This window comes from Anolis sagrei, chromosome 1 (genome assembly GCF_037176765.1).
Source record: "Anolis sagrei isolate rAnoSag1 chromosome 1, rAnoSag1.mat, whole genome shotgun sequence".
NCBI classification, from domain to species: Eukaryota; Metazoa; Chordata; class Lepidosauria; order Squamata; family Dactyloidae; genus Anolis; species Anolis sagrei.
The window spans coordinates 69,069,722-69,096,462 of NC_090021.1; the positions used below are offsets into that span (position 1 = coordinate 69,069,722).

A 26,741-nucleotide genomic window follows, 5' to 3' on the forward strand; every position below is an offset into this window, starting at 1 on the left:
TGCCTTTTCCTTCTTTCTCTATTTTGCCTAAAAAGGATGATGTCACTGCTACCAGAGGAGAGAAAAAATCTGTGAGTGTCTATGGAGAATGAGAGTGTCTGGCCGTCTTGCTCCATACATCAGTACAGGGAATTCACTTAGATTGGTTGTGCTTGTGTGAGTGGTATATTTGGGTTTTAAGGAGGAAAGAAGTGTTTTGTTACATACCTGAGATCTTCTGAAGCATAATATTTAGCCATTTTTGGAAAAAACAGAGATGGGGAAGCAAGAGGGATTAAGTAGATGCTTATGTGCATTGCATGTGATCAGTGCATGGTTTGCTCTGCTGTGACTGTGCAGGTGCAGAAGGGAAGGCAGGATTAGAGATGGCAGGATTCAGAGGGCATTTTCTTGTATTTTTTAATGAACAATGGTGATTGTAACATTTTTATTATTATTATTATTATTATTATTATTATTATTATTATTATTATTATTTGATACACAGAAAAATTAGTACACAGCAAACCAGATCACTATGTTGGCTATTGTATTCAATCACGCATCAGACACTTCCCAAGTGTCTAGGACTGTGTGATGTATCGGTGAATAATGCATGCAAATCTGAGTAGGGTTGCCTTTTGCAGCTGATATATGGTAATTTTTTCAGTGTGAATTGTTTTTAAGTGCAGGCCAAGGTCTTTGGGCACTATACCCAGTGTATCGATCACTGGGACCACCTTTACTGGCTTTTTGCCGTTCTATCTTTAAATCCTCATATTGTGTAGTATTATTATTATATTAATTTATAACCCACTTTATCTCCCCAAACGGGGTTCATGTTAGCAACAATGCAGCAACTTTCTCTCAGGATTTTGGTAACAGGTGATAATCACTTTGGTCACCACAGTAATAAGTAATATGACTGGTTTTTAAACAGTGTCTCATCTTTAATTGTCTAGATTTAAATGGCATTTTCTGAGTTCTAGATTTTTCAGATTGGAACATGCAGTTCTGATTGCTTCTCAGGAAAACATTTTGAAAGCATACATGCCATTTGGGATATCTAATCTTTTATTGTATGACATATGGGCTAGCTAGATAGTCTTGTTGCTTTTTTGATTATGAGTAGTGTGAGTAGTGTGAGCCGCAATTGATTGTACAAAGGATGCTACTGAATGGATATATGTTTTAATGAGGATGCTCTCTAGTTAGCAGTTGTAGGATATAGTGCCGAAGGCTAATTCAAGTGGAGTAATTAAAAAAAATCATTTGCAATGTATCAACCCACTTAAATTGGCTTTACTTGGAATGCTGTTCTTGTCATGCAAATGAGCTGCCACAAAGCTGTTAAATTATCTTCCTTGCAGAGAGTGTTGGCATTTTTTATAGACCAGGCACCTTTTTTTCTGAATAGGCCTTGAATTTTATGCTGAGATGCAGCCATAAATATCCAGAGATATTTTTAGTTTCTTTCTAGATGAGAGCAATTCTTGTTTTGCAAAATCTCCTTATTCGTGTAAGAGACAATACAGCATTTTGAAAGTTTGCATTTATGAAGTCGAAGGAATGAAAAAAATATGTGGAAAAGTAGAGAGTAAAACTATCTAAATGTAATGGTATTTCTGTACAATCCCTGCTACAGAAATACACCTGTGCAGAGGAGCTGAGAACAGGCAAGTAGTCATGGTTTGCATGTTGAAGTTGGATTTTGAAAGGAAAAAAAATCTGAGTAGGGTTCCCAAATATTCCAAGAAAAACCCATGCGGGTATCATTTTGGAAACATATTAATAAATAATAATAATAATAATAATAATAATAATAATAAACAACTTTATTTATACCCCGCCACCATCTCCCCGATGGGGACTCGGTGTGGCTTACATGAGGCCAAGCCCTACAACACAATACAATAAAAGAAATCAAAAACACAAACAATAACATAATAAATTACATAAAACATAAAAATACAGCAAACAATATAAAATTAAAATAAAATCATTCATAACACAGTAACAGTGAGCAGACCGCATGTACAGAATAAAATACTAAGGCTAAGAGATAAAAAGCATGGGGTGAGATAGAGAGGGAGCAGATTATTTGTGAGGGAGAAACTCTCCAGAAGTGGAGTTGAGAAAGGTCTTCATACAGGAGAGGAGGAGGTGTGCTCTAAGGACAAACGTTGAAGGGTAGCAGCAATATAAAATTGTATGGTTAATCACCAAAAGCGCAACGGAAACACCAGGTTTTGAGATTCTTCTTAAAACTTTCTAAAGTGGGAGCAAATAAGAAAACAAAGAGAAAGGCTACCTGTTCATAGAAATCATCTGCCCAATACAGGCAGTCCCCATGAACAAGATAAGTTCTGTAGGTTTGTTCTTAAGTTGAATTTGTTTGTAAGTCAAAACAGTTGCATTTTTAAGTGTTAACTCCAGCCAAATGTATATATTTGTTAGTTTTGGATAGCAAAGGAAAGGGTGAACATTCCTGAGGTGTTTGTTTTGCTGTCTGTGCCCCTGTTCAGAAGATTTCACCTCACTTTCTGTCCCTGTGAGAATTGGATTTTGAAAAATTAGTCTTGTTGTGGAAACAAAGATTGGTGAGGAAGCCTCGGTGGAGACACCTTTCCCCCATGATAACTCTTCCAGGAGTGAATTTTCCTTCTTAGGGGTAAATTTCTCTCATTTCCTGTTCTTTACTGTCAGTCATTTGTAAGTTGGATGTTTGTGACTCGGGGCTGCCTGTACTTGGCTGGTGCTCTTAACTTTGGCTGTGTTCTTCATAAATAGACAAATGTGCTTTTGGTGTCATCCAGCAATTATTGGTTCCATTCTTTTATCAATTGTAGTCAAGGAAATAGAAATTAAGGGGGGATTTTGTAGGTTTCTATTGCTCTTAATTCTGTGTTGATTCTTGAGAGGCACAGGAGGAAGTAATATTCAACTAAGTAGCCGAGTCTTTCCTCTTCTGTAAGGAACAAACAGAGTCCTGTTTCTTTTTTAAAAAGTAGTTTAATAGTATTTACAGCCTCAATTCAAAACAGATACATAATACAGTCCCAAATACATTATCTGTGTATGTATTATTTAAAACCAATTAAAAGAAATTAATTCTATATTTCTTTATTAAAATAATGGAGTCCTGCCATTAATAAATTATCAGTCTTCGATTTTATAACTTCACTGTATGATTTCCTTGTAAAGTATTCCAAGTTTCTTTCTTACTTAACTACTGTGCATGCCATTATTTTCACTGCTTATAATGTTCACACTACATTTTCCATTTGTTTCTTCCATAATCCCACTAATTGTGAAAATAGCCTGGTTGTGCTTTTAAATCTTGGACCTAGCGTTCGCTACAGAGGCCACTTTAATATCTCCATGTGACATTTTCTAAGTGTAGTCTCTTCTTCTGTAGCAAAGGGTGGCATGTAAGCAACATCAGCTCCCAAAGCCATTTTTATGGTCTCCAGGGTGTTATTTTTTTTCACTCTTGAATATCCCCAAATGCACTTTAGAGAGAGTGGAGAACATTCCCCTGCATCTCAAAAAGAAAGAAAAGAAAGAAAAAAAAGGACTGTGTGTTGCACTCTTAATTCAAAGCTGGGATGGGACTATGCCCACAGGGCTCAATGTTAGGATATTACAGTAACATCTTATAATTAATGTTTTCTGAAATACAGTTTTCTGTTCATTAGGCTACTCAGTCCTTCTACAAGGATAGCCTTCCTCAATCCTATGACTAACCTTGCTATACTTGTAAAGTAGCCAAGGATGACTTGGGGGAATCACTTTTACACCCACCATCTCACGTACTGCTATCTCCAGGCACAATCAGAAAATGTTCTCATTGCAGGAAATGATGTATTGCACAGAGCTTGCTGGACTGAGCCCATTTGTTTAAAACGTCTTCCCACACCACACAGATGCGGACAAGCATAAAAAGGAAAGGGCAGACAGGATCTGGGATATGTAAACTGAATCAACAATTACCACAATTAAATCTCATTAAGCTGAATATTCTTTTCCAGAATATGGGCTCAGACAAAAGAGTTGCAACAGACTGTCTTTTCAACAGAATACAGAATTTTCTGCACTTACATTTCCCTGGCAAAGGAGCTGGGACCTCAGGCACAGAAAGTGAGCAAGGTGCAAATGAGAAGTAATTGTTGCAGTATCGGGTACTGCCACTGATTTATCACAGGAGTTAAATCAGAATTCACTGAGGGAGGATAGTACCATAACACATTTGTATGCATCCTGGCTCTGAAAGTAAACTAAATTGTTTGAGGAAAAAATCTTATTACATTATTACTATTGTTGCTGTGTTATGCTGAAAAATCAAGAAAACATGCTCATAATTTTCAAACCGAGTTTGTGTCTACACTTGCATTCTGGGTTTGCTTGATGGGAAGTAGTTCATTTGGTCCTTGGGACCCAGTGTCACTGTTGCCATCTTCCCCAAATGTAACCCAGTGGCTGAAATCTCTTGAACTGGAGAGCTTCAAGTCTTTTGGAACATGGCTGGGGCTGTCCGTCAAAGGCTGACAAACAGCAGAGTCAACTTCTAGATCTAGCAGATTGGTATTTCTCATAAAACAATCATTGTCTGAAAGCTGCTGCATGTGCGTAGTCGGAGGGACGTGCTGACTGCCAGCTAATCCTGAAGTGTGTGGCTTCAACAGCTTGGAACCATTGTTGACTGGACAAGGTGCGACTGCTGTTGCAGGAACAGGAGAAGCACTGGGAGAGAGTGGGAGTGCGTCAAAATCTTGATTGTTACAGTAATACTCTGATGAACTGTTGTTGTTGGAATTAAACGTCAAACCCTTAAGAAACAGGCTGTCGCTGCTCTGGAGTACCTGCAGATGAAAATCCGGGGGAGCAGATTTCTTTCTTCGTGGTGGAATTGATGGAGTGTCTGTGAAGGTCTGAGAAGGAACTGGAGAACTTTCCTCTAAAAGGCAGAGTGTGGCTGGCTGCCTTTCACTGCTCCTCCTTTCCAGAGCTTTGTTAGGGGGGATTGTTCTCGGTTTAGGAACAGGAGCTGCCCTTGTTGGACTAGTAATGGGTCTGGCTTCAAGGTGCGATTCTGGCAATGCAAAAGACTGGTGCGCTATTGACTGCTCACATGACTCTTCTGGAGATGACGGCTATAAAAAAGGGGGGGGGGCAGTAGTTAAGTCAATTACAATTCTACCAACTCCATGTTAACGGTTTTTCCAGATGAGCCAATTTTTCAAATGTTGGGCTATTATGTTTCTGAATGTTATATTCTAGTCCAGAGTTTCTCAAACTGTGCTCCTCCAGGTGTTTTGGACTGCAGCTCCCACAATTCCTAAAAGCTGGTAAGCTGGCTGGGATTTCTGGGAGCTAAGTACAAAATACCTGGGGGAGCAGTTTGAGAACCCTTGCTCTTGTCTAACAGTTCTTTCTCTTGCATACGGTCACACAAAATCATGGAGGTCTTTTTTTCCTGCTGGAAGTTTAGTTATGCATAGGATGGATGAGATTTCCCTCCATGAACTCACACCTCCCTCTCATTATCCAGCTCTAGTATCCACATTCCACCTTGTACATTTATTTTTATTATAGCACTAAAGTATAACAGCAGTTTATCCCAAAAAGGGGAAGACGGGCTAGAAACGTTCATTTTGGTAACGAGAAATGTAATGAACAGAGAAAGAACATGGCAAAGGCCACATATCCCACTCAATACATCATCTTTGGGAACAAATCTGGCTCAAAAAGATTCCATGAAAGGTTTAGGGTCATCATAAGAGATAAATGAATTCAAGGCACATAGCAACATAAGTAGAGCCACTGAATCCACTAGATCAGTGCTTCTCAAAGTGTACTCCATAGGCCCTTGGAGCTTGAAGCATACAGAGGGGCTCCCCCTCTAAGCTTTCCCTTTCTTGCTCCTCCCCTGCCCCCAAAGCCTTTTTTTCTCCACCTCCCTCACTGCCCAAAATGTATTTCCCCTTGCCTTCCTTCCAAAACCCTATTTCCCTTTTACCATTCAGGTTTTGATTTGTGCTTTTACTGCATGGCAGAAGGGAGTTGAACTGAATAGCCCCTGGAGTATCTGGTTGTTGTTGTTACTACCTGGTTGTTGTTGTTACTACTACTACTATTACTACTACTACTACTACTATTACAAAGGCTGAGTGGCCATCTGTTGGGAGTGCTTTGAATGTGCTTTTCCTGCATGGCAGAAGGGAGTTGAACTGAATGGCCCCTGGAGTATCTGGTTGTTGTTGTTACTACTACTACTACTACTACTATTATTACTACTACTACTACAAAGGCTGAGTGGCCATCTTTTGGGAGTGCCTTGCCTGTGCTTTTCCTGCATGATAGAAGGGGGTTGGACTGGATGGCCACGGGACTTACACTGAAATACTCTTAAGTTTATGTTGGTTAAAATTGTTCTTCATTTTAAATATTGTATTGTTCTCTTTCTTTCTTTTCTTTTTCTTTTTGCATTACAAATGAGATATGTGAAATGTACATAGAAATTTGTTCATGTTTTTTCAGTTGGTTCACATAAACTCTCCACCCATCTGCCATCGGCCCAATCTGTCTGTCAAATTTTAAAACACAATGTGTCTAAGTTTGCCCATTCCTTACATATGATACAATATATCATACATAAACATTTCTTGGGGCTCCTTGAAAAACTTTTGCTTCAAAAAGTTGAAAAAGTTTGCAGCTGAATAAGTTTGAGAACCCTTGCACTAGATTATCTAAGTGTTGACTCACCATTCAGCCAATGATTAATGAAATACTACAGTTTGGATCTGGCAACTTCCTTTAATGGTTTTGTGGAGGAGGAAAATGACTTTCCCCTAGCATTTTACCACCAGAAGAAGAAGTGGGGGAGGAATACCCTTATATCATCCTTTTCTCCTACTAGGAGGGCTCAAAGAGCACAAGACAAATCCTATCCCAGGCTGGTTGACACTATGCAGAGACTCTCATTTTAGGCAGTCAGAATACACATTGATTTGGCATTGTTGGCAGTGTTTTGAGAGGCAATAACGAAATGCTCTTGATAAACAAAGAAACACTGCATTTCAAGTGTCACTTTCTTATTCTGATTCCCTCTTTAATGCTGCTCAGGATTGGCACTTCTATATAAAGCCCACAACAATATTCAAATACTTCACTAAATCCTAATTCAAGCAGGCACCTAAGCAAATTAAAAATGGGAATCAGAAACAATCACTTTTTTAAAGCACATACTTGTATTTCCACACTACTGTTTATGTACAATACGATTTTCCTGCTTCTTGGTTGGAGTGGATGGCCCACGAGGTTTCTTCCACCTCAACGATTCTATGACTCTATACACCATACCTGTTTTCATGGTAGGACCATTTTAGCCATGTTTTTGAAATAAATGCAAACATTGTTGTGGCAGACTAAGGTGGCTTTAGTGCAATTTCAGAATCCCATTTTTTTTGTTTCTACATGATCACCTCATGTAGATGTATACTTTTTTCCTAAGCAGTCTTAAGAGCAGTGTCACTGAAAAATGAACACCACTAAATCAGCTCAGTCACAAACAAATGTTCATAACATCTAGAATCCCTCCTAATATTTATTGGTCTAATCCTAAGATTACACTTGCAGATATTGGGTGGCATCCTGTTAATGAACTTCATATGTTTTAAATCCAGCTTACAGACATATGAATTCCTTTTGGATGGTGAGAAAGGTCCTTTGTACACTGCCCAAAGCCTCTCTTGCCCAGTAGTAGTGTCAAGTCATGGGATGGGACTATCACTGCCCCTCCTCCTTATCACAGAGAAGAAGAGGGGAGGTAGTTCAGACCATGAAGATCTGGCTGCTTTGAGTTCCTGGGGTAAGGAAAAGGTAGTTGCTTTAGATTTGAGATGCATCAGCTGCTTCTCTATTGTATAAACCACATCCCCATTTATTTTCCTACTCCTGGAGCTTGATGGAAGGACATGAAACTCTCTTCCTGTGGAACTATAGGTGCTGAGCTATATGCATATGTGGGATCTCTTTCCTCTCCTCCACAGACTCTGGGCATTGACCAAAAGCTGACTCTAGAGTATCTCCCAGATCTGTGGACAAGTTTTGATCATGAATGGTAGTAGTGGGACGGGAGGTGGGGGGCAGGTATAGAGAACGTTTCCATTCTTGGTTATGTTGCCATAAAGAGTCTCCCAAACCATGCCACCTGAACACTCACAGCTTTGAAGCATGAGCAGTATAGACTGATAAATAGATCTTACCCCAACGCTTACACATCCGGGTCTCCCTCCCATTCTTTGCAAGGGTACAGGTTTCTTCGCAGCTGGAACTTTGGGGGGAGGGCGCTGAGGTATGAGTGATTGGGAAGGTGGCAGACTCTGAAGCGGGGCTGCTTTTGAAATGCTGAGGACGGTCTCAGGTTTTGTGGCACTCTGTGCTCTTTGAATGGGTGCCACAGTTTCCTCTGGTGTTACTGAAATGCAAATATGATAATTGACAGGTCTGTTAAATTGGGTGTACAATTCCCCAAATTGTGTTATGTTCAACAATACTTTTGCCCATTGTTAGTAATCAGGCACTAAACTGTTCGGTTGATTTATAGAATGCTATTGTACTTGCTACCAATAAAATTTGATAATCTTCCATAATAGTCTAGGCAAACACAGTTGCTACTGATAAGTTTTAGTAATTTTCCATAATCATTTGGCCAAAGATAGTTCTTACTGAAAAGTTTGCTATTTAATAATATGAGATAGAACACATACTCTGTATGGTAAAGGTCCCCCTCCTTTTCCAATTCCTCACATTTCTTAAGTTGAGTTGAGGAAAGATCTGGAGAGCTAATGGCCGTGAGTGTGGTTTGCAGCATTAGGCTACCTGGGCCAAAAGTCTGATTCTCTAAAAAGCAGATTCATTTCTTCCTCCATTTTCATACAAAAAAGGTATGGAAAATACTAATGGCTAAACACTCTTGTTCAATTACAGGAACTGTTTCCACTTAGTCTATTGCAATTTTATGACTTCAGCATTTCTGATCATGTGTAGAATATGAAAAGAAACCCCTTTCAAAAGTTTTATCTTGTGTAAGGACTCTCTGAGAGGGAAGAAATAATGCTCAGTTGAGGGGGAGAAAAGCAAATACTCTTACAATGCAAACTAAATTACTTTCTGAAGTTATTATTGTTGTAATTACTATTATTATGTTTATTTATACCCTGCTTTTTCTCTCCAAAAAGGAGACCGTACAGGGTCCCAAAGGTGAGATATAGATTCAATAATTAATGATCAGGAAACCAAGTACAGCACTAATCAAATCCGACACATCTGATGGAGAAGCTTGTCACAAATATGGAAAATGGTGCAAGACCAAATAAACAGTTGCCATTGCCATCAAAGTCCTTAGCAGGGGGTTGAGTTGGCTTTACCTCCTTTTGCTTGCATCAGACACCGAATAGCTTCCTCTGCTTCCTCGGGAGTAGTTGTTTTGATTTGTTTGACATTATAAGGTTTACTGATTCCGGTTCGTGATTTTGGCTTGCAAGAGTTAAAAAGAAAACACAACAAGAGAGGAAAATTAGTCCAGAAGACAATAATATACGCACCTCTTTTAAGCAGGGTGTATACATGATGTTTTCTCAGAATGACTAGCTTTTTCCTACTGGTTACACATGAATGCAAGTTCATCTCAGCCATATGAAAGATATTTTTTTCTCACACCATTCTTTCTCCTGTCCCATCATGCCCTGTTTGGATGGCACTCAAAATATCGGATCTTCACTGCAGTGGCATTATGCTTCTGAGATTGAGTGTCCAGAAACATTCATCCAACCTGCCTTGCTTTGTGTTTTTTAAAAACACAAAGAATGGCAAAAGCAAACTTACTAGCTGTCCCAGGTGATGAAAGCCTAGAGATTACTCTGTTCTGATTCTGGGCTGATATGTTGTTGTATATTGTTTTAAAACAATGCTTTAGAATGTCTATGATTTTTATACTGCTTCACGGTTTTAAACACTTTTTATCAGTTATCTGAAGAATCTGAATACAAGGTGGAAAACGAACACCAGAGACATGCAGAGATAGGAAGTAGACAGCATCCCCCACTCCATAAGAATTCTACTCCCAAATGAAATTTCCCTGCAGTCTACAAATATCTAACATTGCAGTAACATTACTGAAGTGTTTAGAAATACAATTTAGGTATCCAAATAGGACATGAACATAGTAAATAGACGAGTTTTGGGTGGGATGATTTTCAATGCTTCACTCCTTCTGATGCTAGAAATTTAGGGACTGAAGGAAAAATTCATTAGTGGGGAGCAGAACTCTGGTTTTTGACAGGGGAGAGAGATCTCTGTTTTCTTTACTTAGAACTACACTTGACAAACAGACAGACAGACAGAACAGGCCCTCTGACACCATTCTCACTGACAGACAGAAGTCCGGGTGATGTAGGGGAAACGGAAAACTCACGTCCAGTTGGCTCTCTTGGGCTACACTGACAGATGTGGGTGAACAGCAAGCTTGATTAAGCCTATAGATCATTGGTTCTCAACCTGGGGTCTCCAGATGTTTTTAGCCTACAACCTGGGGGCCCCAGATGTTTTTTGCCTACAACTCCCAGAAATCCCAGCCAATTTACCAGCTGTTACGATTTCTGGGAGTTGAAGGCCAAAAACATCGGGGAAACCCCAAGGTTGAGAACCACTGCTATAGATGGTATAACTTCACAATTTCAATGGAAACTCCTACGCAAACACTGCACTTGGAACATAAATTATGTGCTGTTCCTTTTTACTGTTTTTTATTTGTTTGTTTCAATGCTTGGGACACTTGTGCCAAGCTACTCACTGGCTGCTGTGGTGCTCCTGGAAGGAGCTTTGCTGTCTGTAAGATGGAGGGGAGAGGGTTGGAACCGCCAGAGACTCCACCTGAGGAGATCAAGCCATCCGATGAAGATTTCTTTACAGAGACTCCAGCTGCAAAAGAAGTGCATCAAACAGCTTAGGGTTGAGGAGCAGTCTATGCCTTCAAGTCACCTATTGAATTATGTCAACCCCATGAACATTATAGGAGTTGCTCAGGCAAGGAATAACCGATCAGAAGTGGTTTGCCACTGTTTTGCTCTGAATATAACCTAGAGAATATAACTCACAGGAAATAGCAGGTGGGGTTTTTCATAATGATTAAGTAAATGGATTTATTGAAAAAGATTAATTTTTTTAATCTCGATGTTTCAAGTCTCTGAGCTGCTATTGCTTACATAACTTCTCCACTTCTAAATAATATAAATATGATGCTGACCCCAAGAACTTGCACATTTTACACAGACTTGAGCATGCGGCTTTTCATGGCACAAACTTTGATGAGACTGGGTGCAAAACTGTTTTCACACAATCTTGGTTGCTTCCAAATAAACATATTTTAAGACTTTGATTTGAAGACCTTGTGGTAATTTAGACAATGTTTATAGCACAGAGGACACTTTGTGGAGCAAAACCAAAAACGCTTACTTGGAGGAGGGGGTCTCTGTGGTGGGTGAGGCTGCCGAGGTCGACCAGGGACAGAAAGAGACCTGCTTGGCGAATGACGGCGAAACTCCCCACTTCCTTCTAGCTCATGTTTTAGTTCCCCCAGGTCAGCATCATCTATGGAACAATTGACAAAATACGTCAACAACAGAAAATGGAAACTATTGACGCAGATGTAAGCTCACAAAGGGAAGTCAATTACATAAAAAAAACTTTAATGACACCTGCTTGCTAAATCAGGAAACTTTCAGTTACTCATTTTCAGCCCAAATGCATCAAACCAAGCACCTGCCTTTGTCACTGGCCTCTGTTATTTTTAACTTGGGATGGGAATATCTAGTCACAGTGGAAATCCACTCAGCAGAAGTTCTATACACTCATTAACTTTATGTGCATTGCGTTTTGGATATAAAGCTTGTTCTGAAGATACACTGATATACAACCTTCTGAAAAAGATGAGGTGAGTATTAAATGCTTATCCAACTCCTATAAAACATACCAGGAGTGGTGCACAAATGCTCCTGCCTATCTCACAGAGCCTGAAAAGTAGACTGGGGTAACGTGAATGGGACAAAGACAGTGGATCTCATCTGTGTTCATGTGAAACCTTCTCTGGAAGTTTTTAAACAGCTGGATGTCCATTTGTTGGGAGGGTTTTGATTTTGTATTACTTCATGGCAAGGGTCTGGACCAGATGGCTTTGTGGTCTCTTTCAACTCTATGATTCTATGAGTCTAATGCCAAACAAAAAGTTCAGTAAAGCCTGGTTCTTGACACCTTGATCATAATAGAATTGGCATTACATGCACATACACCTAATTATCCATGTTCTTTCCACAGGACCAACAGACAGAAAAGCATGCCTCAATTGTCTGTATTGACTACTATGGCTACACATATTCACTACTGTATCTCTAAAGATCACCTTTATGCAGCTTTCTCCCAGAAGGATAAGATTTGTTTGCATGTGTCACACAATCAGGTCCATCTTGCAAATCGTCCACAGTTGAAGCCACGTCTCCTGCAGAGGGATACTGATGCAACATGTCATCCAAATAATCATCTTCATCATCTAGGATATCACCTAAAACAGAAGACACAAAAAAGAAACTATTGATGGGAAACAAAGAGGAAGGAGGCGTTTTTCTTTCTTCTTGTTATCCTTGTTACAATTTCTGCCAAAAAGAAGAGAGTTTAAAAGAGATTTGAGGTGGTATTGTTTTATACAACTAAAGGAATTAACTTTCTTCAGGATGCCACTGTAACAAACCTCTTCTGAAACATATTAATAGAAGCAGCGGAAAAATCCCAATTTGTGTATCTAATTTAGATTGGCTACCTACTGAAGTGGCAGTAAATTCCATCTCAGAAAATACAGTGTCAGCAAAAGGCCTGGGCTTTGACTCTATCTGAAATAGTTTAAGATTGGAGATTTGTCATCATGGCTGTATTCATATAGATATTTACTTCTGTAGATTGTATTATGGAACGCTATAGGATTAACTTCTGGACAGACGCACACAGGATCCACATCTGGCTAAAGTCAGTTTTTGAGATGGCATCTTCTAGAATTCCTTAGTCAACATGGCCACTGGCTTTGCTGGTGAAACACTTCTGGGAGTTACAGTCCAAAAAGGTAATTTTTCTAAGCTTGCCAAGATTACACTGGAAGTACTGCAGAATGGAACAAAGCTTTACTCTTCACTTTTGTGGTTCCCAAGTTATCAGGTAAAAATACACACAAAGAAAAAGGCAAAGGGAAATTGAGTGTGCACGCCTAGACCCGCAGGTAAAACTACATACCTTCTAATTCATAATCTAAACTTGAAAAGTCAAAATTTTCCTCCAGTAGACAGGAATTGGCTGTGGGTGACATGGGAGCCATGCTGTCTCGCTTCCTGGTGATCTCCTCCTGCAGGCCCTTCAGCCAGTCCTTGGTTTTAGGCCAAATCTTCACAGTCTTATCTTTAATCTGCATCACACATAGAGAGACAAAGAATGAAATATTTTCGCATCTTGGGCAATCAAACAGGTATGTATAAATGTACCACACAGAGGACATTCCTTCAACAAACTAAAGACAAAGACTTCAACCATATGTTTTAAAGAACAGAGTTGAAATTTCTGATACATTAATTTGGTAATAACTAAACTAGTATTTTTTTCAGAGGAACACCCTTATGACATAAGATATTTAAAAAGATGTCTTTTAGCTTGTGCATTCAGATCAATATCCTATTCATGTGACTATGTTGATACAGGGCTCTATTATGGTATGCCATTTGTCCCCCTAATTTCCTAGCCAAAAGCTTTTTGAGGTCAAAAATAGCAAACAAGACTAATCTTCCAATTTAGAGGGTCCAGGAGTGGAAAATTAATTTTCTGTAGAATTTTCCAGAGCTTGCCAGCTCCTGGATAAAAGCAATAAGGCCCCAATTCTTCCATTTATTAGTGCTGCATCCTTCGTCACTCCTGTAAGATGACCTTTCATTTATACGTGCCCTACATTTCCTACCAGTAAACTCACACACAAGGGGCTTTACTTGGTTTTGACAACTTTCTTTTAAAATAAGAAGCTCTTGAGTGCTTGATAGTTGTTGCTTGTAACTATTAAGTGGCTAAAAAAAGAATTGAAGCAAAGAAGACTGATTTTGGGGGATGGATTAATATCAATGACCTATGCTGCACCTTTGGAACATTAGTATCAAAGGCCTTGGGCGTTGAAGTAGGGATAGCAAAAGAATCTCCGACTGGCTCGTTGTACCAAAACTCCAAAAACAATTTCCACTCAACTGGAGCTCCATTTGAAATTCTTATCTGGACCCACAGAACTTTCAACAAAGTGACATATTAAAAATCATTTTCAGTGTATGGGTTTTGTGGATAGATTTTTGAGTAGTTGCTTGGAGTGTCATGAAAAGCACCCCACACTTCCAAATTTACCAGTATGCCATTGCTGACCAATTTGCCTTGGCATAAGTCTGTGACAAGGACTCTTTCCTACTAAAGGTTGTTTTAATGCAAGTATTTCCTTTTCCAAATGATGATAATAATAATAATTAACTTCATTTGTACCCTGCCACCATCTCCCCAAAGGGGACTCGGAGCACCTTACATGGGGCTAAGCCCGAACAAGAATTACAATATAACAATACAAATTGTAATCAAATAAACAACATAACAGGAAAATATAAAAAATCAAAGCATATAAAACAATATACACAAAACATAGGAACTAAGCATAATGACAGACAGACAAAGGGCGGGTTGCATGTACATAAAATGATTTAAAAACTGATAACATACTAGTCTGATTTCCAAAGAGACTCTGGAGATCACTGTTGCAGCTGACTTTAATGATCAATTTGAAGCTATATAAGCTGTTTTTCAGGGACATATCATCTCTGTATGAGAAGTAATGTCTATAGAGAAAGTCTCATATTCCGTGGAATCAAATGGAACAGTGAATGTGAGGACTTAAAATCCAGGCATCCAGGTTAAATGCTACCAATTACACTCAAATGTCTAAGACGTTATAGTAGATTTAAGATAGAATATTTTTTTACCTTGACACCATCTACATCAAGAACTTGAAGAGCAGACCTGCTTTCTGCAAATGTAACCAACATCTGACCTCCATTGATTCTAATAAAATCAGAGTGAAAGAAGAGGTGGCAAATTAGCTTTAAATAACATCTATTACCTTCAAAATTTAGTCTCATAAAAAGCATAATGATGATCTCTAATTGTTTCCAATAAATAAACAAAAAGACAGCTGGACAGACAGGTTAATGAATCAGTATATGAATAGATGGTTTTTGGAAGTATGGCACTAGGTTTATTTCCATGCTGATTAAGAGATAACTACTGTGCATTTGCACCTGCCAAATAGTAGATAATACTAAGACAGTGGTCCCTCACTTATCGCGGGGTCTGTTCCAGGACCTCCCGCGATAACTGAAAATTCATGACTCTATATCTTTTTAAATATATTTTATACACTGTTGTTTTAAAATCTGAAATGCCTTGCCCGACTTACCAGGCAAGGGCCTTTGCGGTGGTGGCCGCCCTCTCACCGGCCATGCTGCTAGCCGACCAGCGGCAGGCCCTGTTGCTGGTTTGGTGAGGGCTGGCTTCCCCACCTCGACCTGGCCGCCCTGTGGAGGCCACGGAGCCCTGCAAAGGCTGCTGGGGCGAGGTGGGGAAGCTGCCCTAGCCAATCCAGGGGCAGGGAGGGGCATGCTGCTGGTTGGCCAGCTGGCCAAGCAGCGGAAAACTTCCCGCCATGCAGGGGGCTCCTGCAAGCAGCAGTTTGCTTTCCACGGACTCACTGTTTAGCGGATAAGGTTGAGAATTTATGTTTTTAATATATTTTTATACATTCTGTGATTTTAAAACCACAAAATGTATAAAAATATATTAAAAATATTAATTCTCAACCCAAACCGCAACACAGTGAGTCCATGGAAAGCGAACTGGAAACAGGAAAGGAACACTGTAGTCTCATTGTTGAATCAGGCAGATTGAGCCTGTCCGCCTCTGTGTTTACTAAAGTTGGACTGGAAGGTGCTGGGACACAAATGACAGATTAGAGGCTGTAGTTCATGAATTAAAACAACATTTATTGATGGACAAACAACTTCTTTTCCCCTAGTTGCCACAATATAGTATCTGTGAGAAAAAGAAACCTTTTAAGCATATGCAGTTCTGTTCTTTGATCTTCTTGTTTCTGGTGCTTATTATAAAGTCCCAGTACGATTCCTGTTACTTTGCTATACTGTATATGACTCTGACATGATTTTATTTTAACACAGTTCCGGCGTGATGTGTTGTTTTACTATGCTATATACAACACCGTGACTAATATTACTTTACTATGTTATATACAAAACTTCATGAATTTCTGTGCACCTTCTACCTTCCTCGGCTTTCTTCCAATGCGAAACACTAACTGAGGTCTTATAAAATTGCAATGAATTATTTACTTTATTATTTGCCCAATTTTAGTGTATGAGATGGAGCAAAAAATGTTTGTGAGAATTGATTTGTTTGCCCCATTTACCAAATTAACTTGGCTGTTTGTGGGTATTACGCAAGTGAAAAACAGCACCATTTCAGATTCTTTCTCACAAATCAAAATATCTTGGACCATCACTTTAAAAGGCAACTTTTTTCTAGAAACACCATCAAGTTTTTGAAAACAAAAATGCTGATTAATATGTGTTTCTTTATCAGTAGTAGTTTTCCTATTTGTACAGGACATGTGAACCCAGAATCCTAGCATGGCTCTTCAACCTGGCATCTTGTAAAATGAGTACTGGAATCAAACTGGAGTTGGGTTTAGTGGGAAGGGATTAGCTTGCCTGGAGATTATTTGTAAAATACATACCCTATTAGCACTTAATATCTATTAATACTGATTATTCGTGGCCATTATGGTACAGTTATGAATAACTAACAGTCAAATGCTTACCCAATTTCGACTATTTTAGATGTTTTATTGTTGACCATGCTTTTAAATGTATCTGTTTAGTGATTAGGTGTTCTATGTTTTTATCTTGATATTTAATTTTATTTGATTAGTATAATGCTGTTATTATTACATATTATGTTTATTGCTGTAATGTTTTGGTAGATGTCAGGCATTGAATATTTGCCTTTGTATGTGTAAACCACTATGAGTCCCCCAGAGGAGATAGGGCAGTCTAAAAATAAAGATGATGACGATTATTATTATTATTATTATTATTATTATTATTATTTAAAAATGGGCTATTTAACACATTTCTGTAAGTGATATGATGATATCTTCAATATCAGCAGAATGCATTTTTTCCATTTCTTCTATATAGCCTGTCAAAATGGAAATTCTACCCCATTCCAATAACAATAAGATGATGGGAAAAAGTCTAGGGCAAGTCAAAAAGTGTATAAGGATGCTGCCTTATATACATTTGGAAAGTATATTATAATTCTTTGAATTATTGAAAAATCCTGTCCAGAGATATGGTTACAGAGATATGGTTACATATCTCTTGGCTAATGCTGGGAAAGTAAACAGCTCCAAAAATGTTATCAAAGCATCCCACCAAAAGCTCTTTAGTTGAGGCAGCTGAGAACACCATGTGTCGAGCTGCCTTCACTAGAATTAGAGTGGAGTCCACTCAACATCAATAATTCAGGAATGCAGCTAGAATACAAGAAATGGCATGCACATTTTAAAAAACTGACATGGCATGATATATTTTTGCCCTAAGGTATCACTCCAGGGCAATCTATCAAGCTTGTCTGTCTAGATCTCTGTGGGCGACTGCCATCTCTCATGGGCCATTTCAACAGAGAAGTGTCCAAAAACACTGATCAGCCATTTCCTAGGTAAGGTGCCCCAAAATATAACACATAGTTTATTAGAGTGCTGAAATATTCTGTAACTCTTACTATATTATTGGTATGCCATTGCACAGGAATGTTTTCAGCAATGAACACTGTTTACATTCAATCCTGCAGCGTACACTTGGTTTTTATTGACCTATAGCTCAACATTTTTCTCAAGGTGCAAAAGGAGCTTCCATTCATAGAAAGACTTCTTCCATTTCATTCACAACTACCTTTTAAGTGATAAGGTGTACTTCTGTCTTTGTTTAATCTACACAGGATAGAGGTGTTCTTGGTTAGTTGAAAGGCAGAACCAGGATTGGGGATTCAACCTGTGCTATCATATCTCTCTACATGAGACTGGAGTTTTAAGATCTTCAGGAGACGCCCTTCTCTTTATCCCACCATCTTTTTGGGTTTGATACATGAAGAAAAAACCCTTCTTGGTTCATGCCGCTAGACTTTGGAACTGCATGCAGAGACAAGAATGGGTCTCTTATTCCCAGAAAATTAAGGCTTTTAAGGATCCTCTGAAGATGCCAGCCACAGATGCAGGTGAAATTCAGGAGAAAATGCTGCTAGAACATGGCCATACAGCCTGGAAACCACACTACACAGCCCAGCCTACCTATCTCAGTCCCACCTCCTTCCCAGGTGCTGTTGGTGGGGACAAGATACAGGGCCTTCTCAGTGGTAGCCCCTTGGTTATGGAACTTCCTCCCTAGTGACATCAGATTAGCCCCCTCCCTCCAGACCTTTAGGGAAAAAATGAAAACTTGGATGTGAGACCAAGCGTTTGGATAATTGATTAGTGAAATATGTGAACATGGAATGGTGCAATGATAACTGGAATGACCCAGACCATGATATTGGATGGTGTGATTTTAATAATTTTAATGTTGATATGGTTTTAGCGAATGTTTTAATGTATATGTTTATTTGCTGGATATGTATGTATATAATGTATGGCATCAAATTGTGATATTAATATGATTTTAGCGAACGTTTTAATGTATATGTCTATTTGCTGGATATGTATTGTATGTAATGTATGGCATCGAATTGTGATATTGATATGGTTTTAGCGGATGTTTTAATGTATATGTTTATTTGCTGGAAATGTATGTAATGTATGGCATTGACTTGACCTCTTGTGTGCGCTATTCTGAGTCCCCTTCAGGGTTGAGGAGGTCAGGATATAATATGGCAAATACATACATTTTAAGGAATAATATTTTTCTGAACTCTAATGGCACATTTATGCTATACTTTAATTAATTTTGGCTTTAACTCTACAGAAATTTACACACACATATAAATAGCATTTTGTATTTTTAATCTGTATTAATTTTAATAACTAGTAAGGTGCTTTGAGTTCCATTATTGGAGCAAAGGTGGGATACAATTCAGAAGGAAGGGGAGAGGGAGAAGTGGAAGAAAGGGAAGAAGAGGAAGGGGAAGGAGGAGTGACACAGGACCACCACCACAACCTGCTTTCTTCTGTGAACAAGAGCAGATGTATTGTGCAGAGAAGCAAAAAGGTTGGCTCCCAGCCACTATTCTTTTTCATGAAAACAGTATTTTACCTGACAAGGACGACAATGCCGTAGGTCTCAAAGATCTGCATAAGCTCAGTCCGCAGATCCTCAGGAAATTCGTCTTTCTCTTCAGGGGACGGTTCCAGCAGTGTCACCACTACAGTGGCATCTAAAGGACCTTGGATGGATGACACTTCCTGGAATATCCTCTCCCGAGCCACCTCATCAACCTCTTGGACTTCCACTTCCACAATAGCTAGAACTGGCCTATTCAGAGGGAAAGGTGAAGACAAAAATGATGTTTAAAGAGGAGATACAGAAGGAGTATGTGAAAGAACCCTTTAATATGTTATTTAAGAGCAATTGCTTAATGTTTCTGAGGTCTCTCAAGGCTGTTTTACACATATTGTTTCATTGTCCAGTTTCTCACAATATGAGACAACTTCATTTATGAAGTACTGTAAAAGTATTATTGAAAGCATTGAAGTAAATTTGTTCTTGAGTATTAGTTCTTATCAGGAATTTGGTAACAGAATTAATGTGGAAAGAATAGAAAGAGCACCCTATGCCACAAAAATAATGAGTAGCTCAACAGCTTTAAGCCCTTTTTTTCTTCAAAAATAACAATAAGATCACGAAACAACCAGGTCAGATAAGCTATGCATATAAAAACTAACTGGGCCACTGGTGGGACAGCGAGTTAAACTGCTGAGCTGCTGAACTTGCTCACTGAAAGATTGACAGTTTGAATCCGGGGAGAGGGGTGAGCTCCCACTGTTAGCCAACCTAGCAGCTCAAAAACATGCAAGTGTGAGTAGATCAATAGGTACCGCTTCAGTAGGAAGATAACAGCGCTCCATGCATTCATGCTGGCCACATGACCTTGGAGGCATCAATGGACAATGCCATCTCTTCGGCTTAGAAATGGAGATGAGCACTACTCCTCCAAGTTGGACATGACTAGACTTAATGTCAAGGGGAAACCTTTACCTTTTACTATATAAACTAACACATTATGAACCTTTTAGAAGTCGCTTAAAGGCTTCTTCCAAAATACATCCAGGGATGACTTCTTTTTCCAGACCCCACTTCTCTTATCTTTTTTGGTGGTCATAATTTTATATCTGTGCTTTTTAGTATGCTGGAAGGGAGATGGTGGGGAAGGTTTAGCTTTACTGTTCTCATCTTTTCCCTGTTTGGCATTCATGCACGGCCAGTAAGGGATTCTGGAAGAAGCTGTTGTTTATCTTGCCTACAGTATATAGAGAAAGCTGGAATGTGTCCAGAGGAGAGCAACTAAAATGATAAAGGGTCTGGAGAACAAGCCCTATGAGGAGCGGCTTAAGGAGCTGGGCATATTTAGCCTGAAGAAGAGAAGGCTGAGCGGGGATATGATAGCCATGTATAAATATGTGAGAGGAAGCCACAGGGAGGAGGGAGCAAGCTTGTTTTCTGCTTCCTTGGAGACTAGGACGCGGAACAATGGCTTCAAACTACAAGAGAGGAGATTCCATCTGAACATGAGGAAGAACTTCCTGACTGTGAGAGCCGTTCAGCAGTGGAACTCTCTGCCCCGGAGTGTGGTGGAGGCTCCTTCTTTGGATGCTTTTAAACAGAGGCTGGATGGCCATCTGTCAGGGGTGATTTGAATGCAATATTCCTGCTTCTTGGCAGGGGGTTGGACTGGATGGCCCATGAGGTCTCTTCCAACTCTTTGATTCTATGATTCTATGAAATGAAATTACAGAAGGGCGAGCCACAGAAGAGTAGAATCTCATTCTTTCCCACCTCAAGCTGTACTGCACTCTTTTCTGCCGATATGCTATTGCAATCCAACAAGCAAAGTTGGTGCTTCCCTAGCCCCCCCCCCCCCCCCCCCCCCCCGTCCTCTCACTGCTAGCGCTGCTGAACCAAAAGGGATGTGCAGGCAAAAAAGTTTGCAAAAAAAGAACTTCACTATCAGAGGCTTTGCCAACTGCATTGTGCCTGTATACTGAATCTTAGCTTAATTTTTACAAGAATATTTCAACTAAATTGCACAAGAACGCACAGATATGTTTAACCAACTGGTGGAGAAACTGTAAACAATTAGTCATAGCAGACTGGTGATTCAGAAGCCTTTGTTTGCCATATTGACAAGCAAAGTCCTGAAACCAGGAAATCCTTCTCTTTCATTGCTGGCAAGTATCCATTCAAATACCTCCTAAGTCAGGGGCTGTTGTATGGTGCTATGTGTATTTTAAATTGGGTTTAATGGTTTTAATTATTAATTTTAGGTAGTTTGAGGTATAATTATATTTTAATGTTAATAGTCTGCAGGTTTTAAATTGTATATTGGCAGTCCCCGAGTTACAAACACTTGACCTACAAACTACTCATAGTTAAAAATGGCGTGAGACAACAGAAAGTGAGAGAAATCTATCCCTAGGATGGGAAATTCACTCCTGAAAAAGTTATCAGGGGGAAAGGGGTCTCTCACTGAAGCTTTCTCGTCAATCTTTGTTTCCACAACAGGCCAAAATCCAATTATCCCAGGGACAGAAAGTGAGATGAAATCTTCTGAACATCAGCATAGGCAGTAAAGCAAATACCACAGGGGTGTTAACCCTTCCCTGTACTATCCGAAGACAGACAGACAGATAGATATGGCCGAAGTTACACTTAAAATGTGTACCTGTTCCGACTTAAATACAAATTCAATTTTAAAACAAACCTACAGAATCTGTCTTGTTCGTAACTTGGGATTTGCCTGTATTGTATTGTTTTTACCACTGTTTACTGCTTTGAGTCTCTTTAAGAGAGAATAAATGGTATTTAAATAACAGTGACAACAATCTACTTATACTAAGATTGCTACAGTAAATGTATACAATGTACATAAAACTATAAGCTCTGTTGACAAAGAATTTTTCTCCATAGACTTAGGGACACAGACAATTCAAATCGGATTTGTGTTTTGTTGTTGTTTACCTTCAAGTTGTTACGGATCTATGGCACGCTAAGGCAAACCTATCACAGGATTTTCTTGGTATGACTTGTTCAGAAAAGGTTTGCGGAGCCTGAGAGAATGTGACTTGCCCCAAGTCACCCAGTGGATTTCATAACTGATCCCAAAAGCCTTAGTCCAATGCTCAGTCAATACACCATACTGGCTTCGTGTTTAGATCCGACATACAGAAAAAGGTTACAGGAAAGAAAAACTTTAAAAAGGTATTGTTGAAGGCTTTCATGGCCAGAATCACTAGGTTGTTATAGGTTTTTTGGGCTGTATGGCCATGTTCTAGAAGCATTTTCTCCTGACGTTTCGCCTGCATCTGTGCCAGGCATCCTCAGAGGCTGTGAGGTCTCACAACCTCTGAGGATGCCTGCCACAGATGCAGGCGAAACGTCAGGAGAGAATGCTTCTAGAACATGGCCATACAGCCCAAAAAACCTACAACAACCCAACTTAAAAAATGTCTGACTGTGTTTCTGAAGGAAATTGGAGGTCTATTTGTATTACTATAGGAATATTCACTTTTCACACTACACAAAACTCTCCCACAAAGCAGCATGGGGCCTTATGCTTATTACGACTAAAAGAAATCCTGATATAATCTGAGGGCCTAGAAAATAAATAATATGTGCTAAAAGGATTCTCACTTTATTTTAGGCTTCAAGAAAGTGGCAGAAAGGTCATAAACAAATAAATACAATCCCACAGCAGGGGTGTTTTGTGAGACTTTGTGTGTTTCCAGAGCTGAGGAAAATGCAAAACAGACTAACAATGAAGGCGTCACAACAGAAAAATGTTGTCCTTTTAAAAATTGCTAATGCAATGTAATTATTTTCACAGAACACAATTTGAATCCTCAAAGCAAATACTGTATTAAAATTTCGGCAGGAATGATTAATCGTCAAATTACTTTATGAAGAAAATAAATCACTGTTGAGAACAACAACTGTATAGCTTTTTTCTCACTTTTTTCCATTAATGTTTTAGATGATTCAACCCACAGAAGATAAACTCTACACTGGGTTGCTGTGAGTTTTCTGGACTGTATGGCCATGCTCCAGAAGCATTCTCTCCTGACATTTTGCATGCATCCATGGCAGGCATCCTCAGAGGTTGTGAGAATGCTTCTGGAACATGGCCATACAACAACCCAGTGATTCCAGCCATGAAAGTTTTCGATAAACTACATTTTCTCTCTGGGCCCCCCACTGGAAAAACTCAATTACAATTATATAATTAGAAGAGGGAAGAAGAACTACTAGCAATTCCACAATGGGCTAATCACAGTTGTTGATTTGAGCTCATGGGATAGGTAAAGGGAAGTAATAGGAAATACACTTCATTTGGAGCACTAATCAGTGAAAATCCAGGATTATCAGCCAAATGTGATCACTGAGATCTGTCAAATGTGATCATTAAGATTGTGTTGGTACGGCTGTACCAGGAGCTCCAACTTCTTTTCCTTTCTATTGAGTGTTTGCATGCATTCCAAAGTTCCATGCATTTTGCAATAAGGTGGTTTCTCTTGGTTTGCAATCATAGGGCCAACGACCCATCAATTATGATTATGTTCTTTAGTTCTGCCCCTTTTTCTGGGTTAAGGAAGGAAAAGGGGAACCTCTAGTTCAGTTCACACAGAGAAGCCTTTTGTACAGGATGTGAATCAGTTCCACCTGTAGAAAGCTTCATCTTTTACAGCTTTGCTGGGAGGATTTAGTTTCACAACTCTACAGCCAGCTCTTTGCTGGAGAAATACAGCTCCACGGTTTTACAGCCAGCCTTCGCTGGGAATTTAAAGCTTTCTTTCCTCTTGGAAATCTACTAAAGGACTCTGTTTGGTAAGGACCACTTGTGGCAGCAATAACGCAATTTGGACCGGGTGTAGGGGCCCATGCCAGCAGAGCTTAAGTTAGATTGCCCAGGGAGGGGTCAAGGATATCCCTTGTAGAAGGAAGAAACAGTTTATGAAGAAAGTTGCCTGTCCCTTGTGGACAAGATTGAAGCAAGCCACCAGTTGATTCAAAGCCTTGAAGTATTTGTTTGACTTATTGAATATTGAAGCAACAATAAAATCTTTGTTGAACTTTCTAAGTCTTTAAAAGAACTTTGTGTGGGGAAATCCGAAACGCCTCTCAGCCGAGGCACCCCCGGCGTCCCGTTGGGCACACAGAAACACGTCCTGTCTACAGACTCTTTCACAGGCCCAGCGCATGACAGCACAAAGATCAAGGTATTAGTATCTCATTTTTCTTCCTCAGGTAATGATAAGGCATGCTAACTGTGTGTCTTACTGAAATTCCTTTCAAAAATGTTCAGAGCTAAAACATTCAGTTGCCTTATACCAAAGTCCAAAATTATCTGCATGCATTCTTTATTCTATTATGCACAATCACTCCTTATGAACATTTGCAGTCCCAGACTGAGTCAGCTTGTTGTTTTATCTTGGTCAGTATTGTCCACTCCACCTAGAAGTTAATCTCTATTATCCTGAGTAGAAATGTTTTCTAGTTTCTACTCAACTTGAGATCCCTCTAACTCAAAATGCCAAGGATTGAATCGGGATTTTACAAAGGCAAAGAAGCATCTGCTTTACTATTTCAAGCATGCAATAGTACTAAAATATACATACTACAAACACAGAGAGAGAGAGAGTGAAAAAGAAAGCATTATGGTCACGTTTCCATTAAGAAAGTGTTACCTGTGGTCACTGGCCTGCAGTTCAGCTCTTCCATAATACATTAAGGCACCAGGGGACCAAATAGGCCTGATTTTGGTTTCAGCACTGAGATCAGTGTCAAAAAGATTGATTTCTCCAGCTTTGTAAATGAAAGAAAATCAGAATTAAGAGTCTAAAACCAATAGGGAATATTTTCAGCAAAATGGTCTCTCAACCACTTTGTCTGCATGATGATAATTTATGTGGCACCATATTGTAAGGTGGGACATAACACATCAGGATCACTAATTATAACATCTAGATACCATTGGCTTTTTGATTCCATTTAAGGCAATCACCATTACTACTACGGATACACAGCCCAACCAAAAAACACCACCTTTTTCTTTGTTTCTCGGTGTCTTTGTTCCTGGGGTTATTTGGGGCACTGATTCAGAAAATTGCACTGGATAGACTACATCAGCTCTAGATTATTAAATATGGTTTTCTGTGGGCAAGCAGATGGCAACTACTAGATGGCGTATGTTCTGTATCAAAAACTAGAGCTGATGTGGTCTATCCAATGCAATTTTCTGAATAAGCATCTCAAATAACCAAACCAAATCTAAAGTTGACCAAAAGCTGGGTTCTGATATGCAGACAAAGATCTGAGCGAGAAGAGACTTGCTTATTTATTTAAGTATCGTAACAACTTGATGCATACGCATAGAGTATTCCTAGTGCTTTATTTATTTGTCGTGTCAGGGCAACCAGTCAATTATATTACATTTCTAACAGAACAAAGCAAGCAAACAGACAAAATACAAAATTTGTGAGTTTGGTAGTTGATTAAATGTCCTTTGACCAGTATCTGGCCACTTGGAGTGCTTCCGGTGTTGTTGCAAGAAGGTCCTCCATTGTGCATGTGGCAGGGCTCAGGTTGCATTGCAGCAGGTGGTCAGTGGTTAGCATTCCTAGTGTTAACTCTAATGGATAACTGGAATCAAACTTTGTTTGCATAAGAGCATCTCTATATACAACACCACCTCCTTATGCCGCCCTCCTGCTTTGCTTCCAAACAACCCAGAGATGCATTTTAATTTAACATAACACAAGCTTTGGGTTAATAGATAGTGACCTGCTCAAGATGACCTACTGAGCTTCACAGCTGAATGGGGATTTTAATTTCAGTTTCTCATGTTCAACATAGTGCTGGTCTTAAAAGCAGTGGCAACAGTTGCAAGGACTCACCGGACAGAACAAGATTAATATGCTCATTTACATCTGCCACTAAAAACAGCAATAATTAAAATCCAAATCTTCCCATAAGAACTTTAAAAACAATGTATTGTTGGTGTCTAATTCCAGCAAAAATGATACACACACACACACACATTGTGCTAACAGATGCTGGAGGAACCATGGGGCATTGAATACATATGTCCATATATGGTGGGAGTATCTCAGTAATTCTGAATTTTGAAAAAAAAATACCATAATTCATCACACCATAGTTGCCACTGAATAACAGTCACTCACCTCCTTCCCTTTTGAACACCCTTCTCATTATTATTATTATTATTATTATTATTATTATTATTTTCTCAGATGATTCATTGGAACTTGTGCCACAACTACCATCTGCCTGTGACAACTAACTGGT

At 39.3% G+C, this 26,741-nt stretch overlaps 1 protein-coding gene across 2 annotated transcripts in view; it reads right to left on the reverse strand.

Moving 5' to 3' along the window:
- Positions 1-3,456: 3,456 nt before the first annotated feature.
- Positions 3,457-26,741, reverse strand: part of SYNJ2 (synaptojanin 2) — a 76,898-nt gene continuing 53,613 nt past the window's right edge. For both annotated transcript variants that reach the window (XM_060753648.2, XM_060753647.2), the window contains exons 18-27: positions 25,121-25,238; positions 19,476-19,694; positions 15,081-15,159; positions 13,318-13,486; positions 12,440-12,598; positions 11,497-11,631; positions 10,835-10,962; positions 9,411-9,519; positions 8,247-8,458; positions 3,457-5,132 (exon numbers count right to left, since the gene is read on the reverse strand). In XM_060753648.2, coding sequence (XP_060609631.2) covers positions 4,344-5,132; positions 8,247-8,458; positions 9,411-9,519; positions 10,835-10,962; positions 11,497-11,631; positions 12,440-12,598; positions 13,318-13,486; positions 15,081-15,159; positions 19,476-19,694; positions 25,121-25,238 — 2,117 coding nt within the window. In that variant the 3' untranslated portion in view covers positions 3,457-4,343. The remainder of the gene's footprint in view (positions 5,133-8,246; positions 8,459-9,410; positions 9,520-10,834; positions 10,963-11,496; positions 11,632-12,439; positions 12,599-13,317; positions 13,487-15,080; positions 15,160-19,475; positions 19,695-25,120; positions 25,239-26,741) is intronic.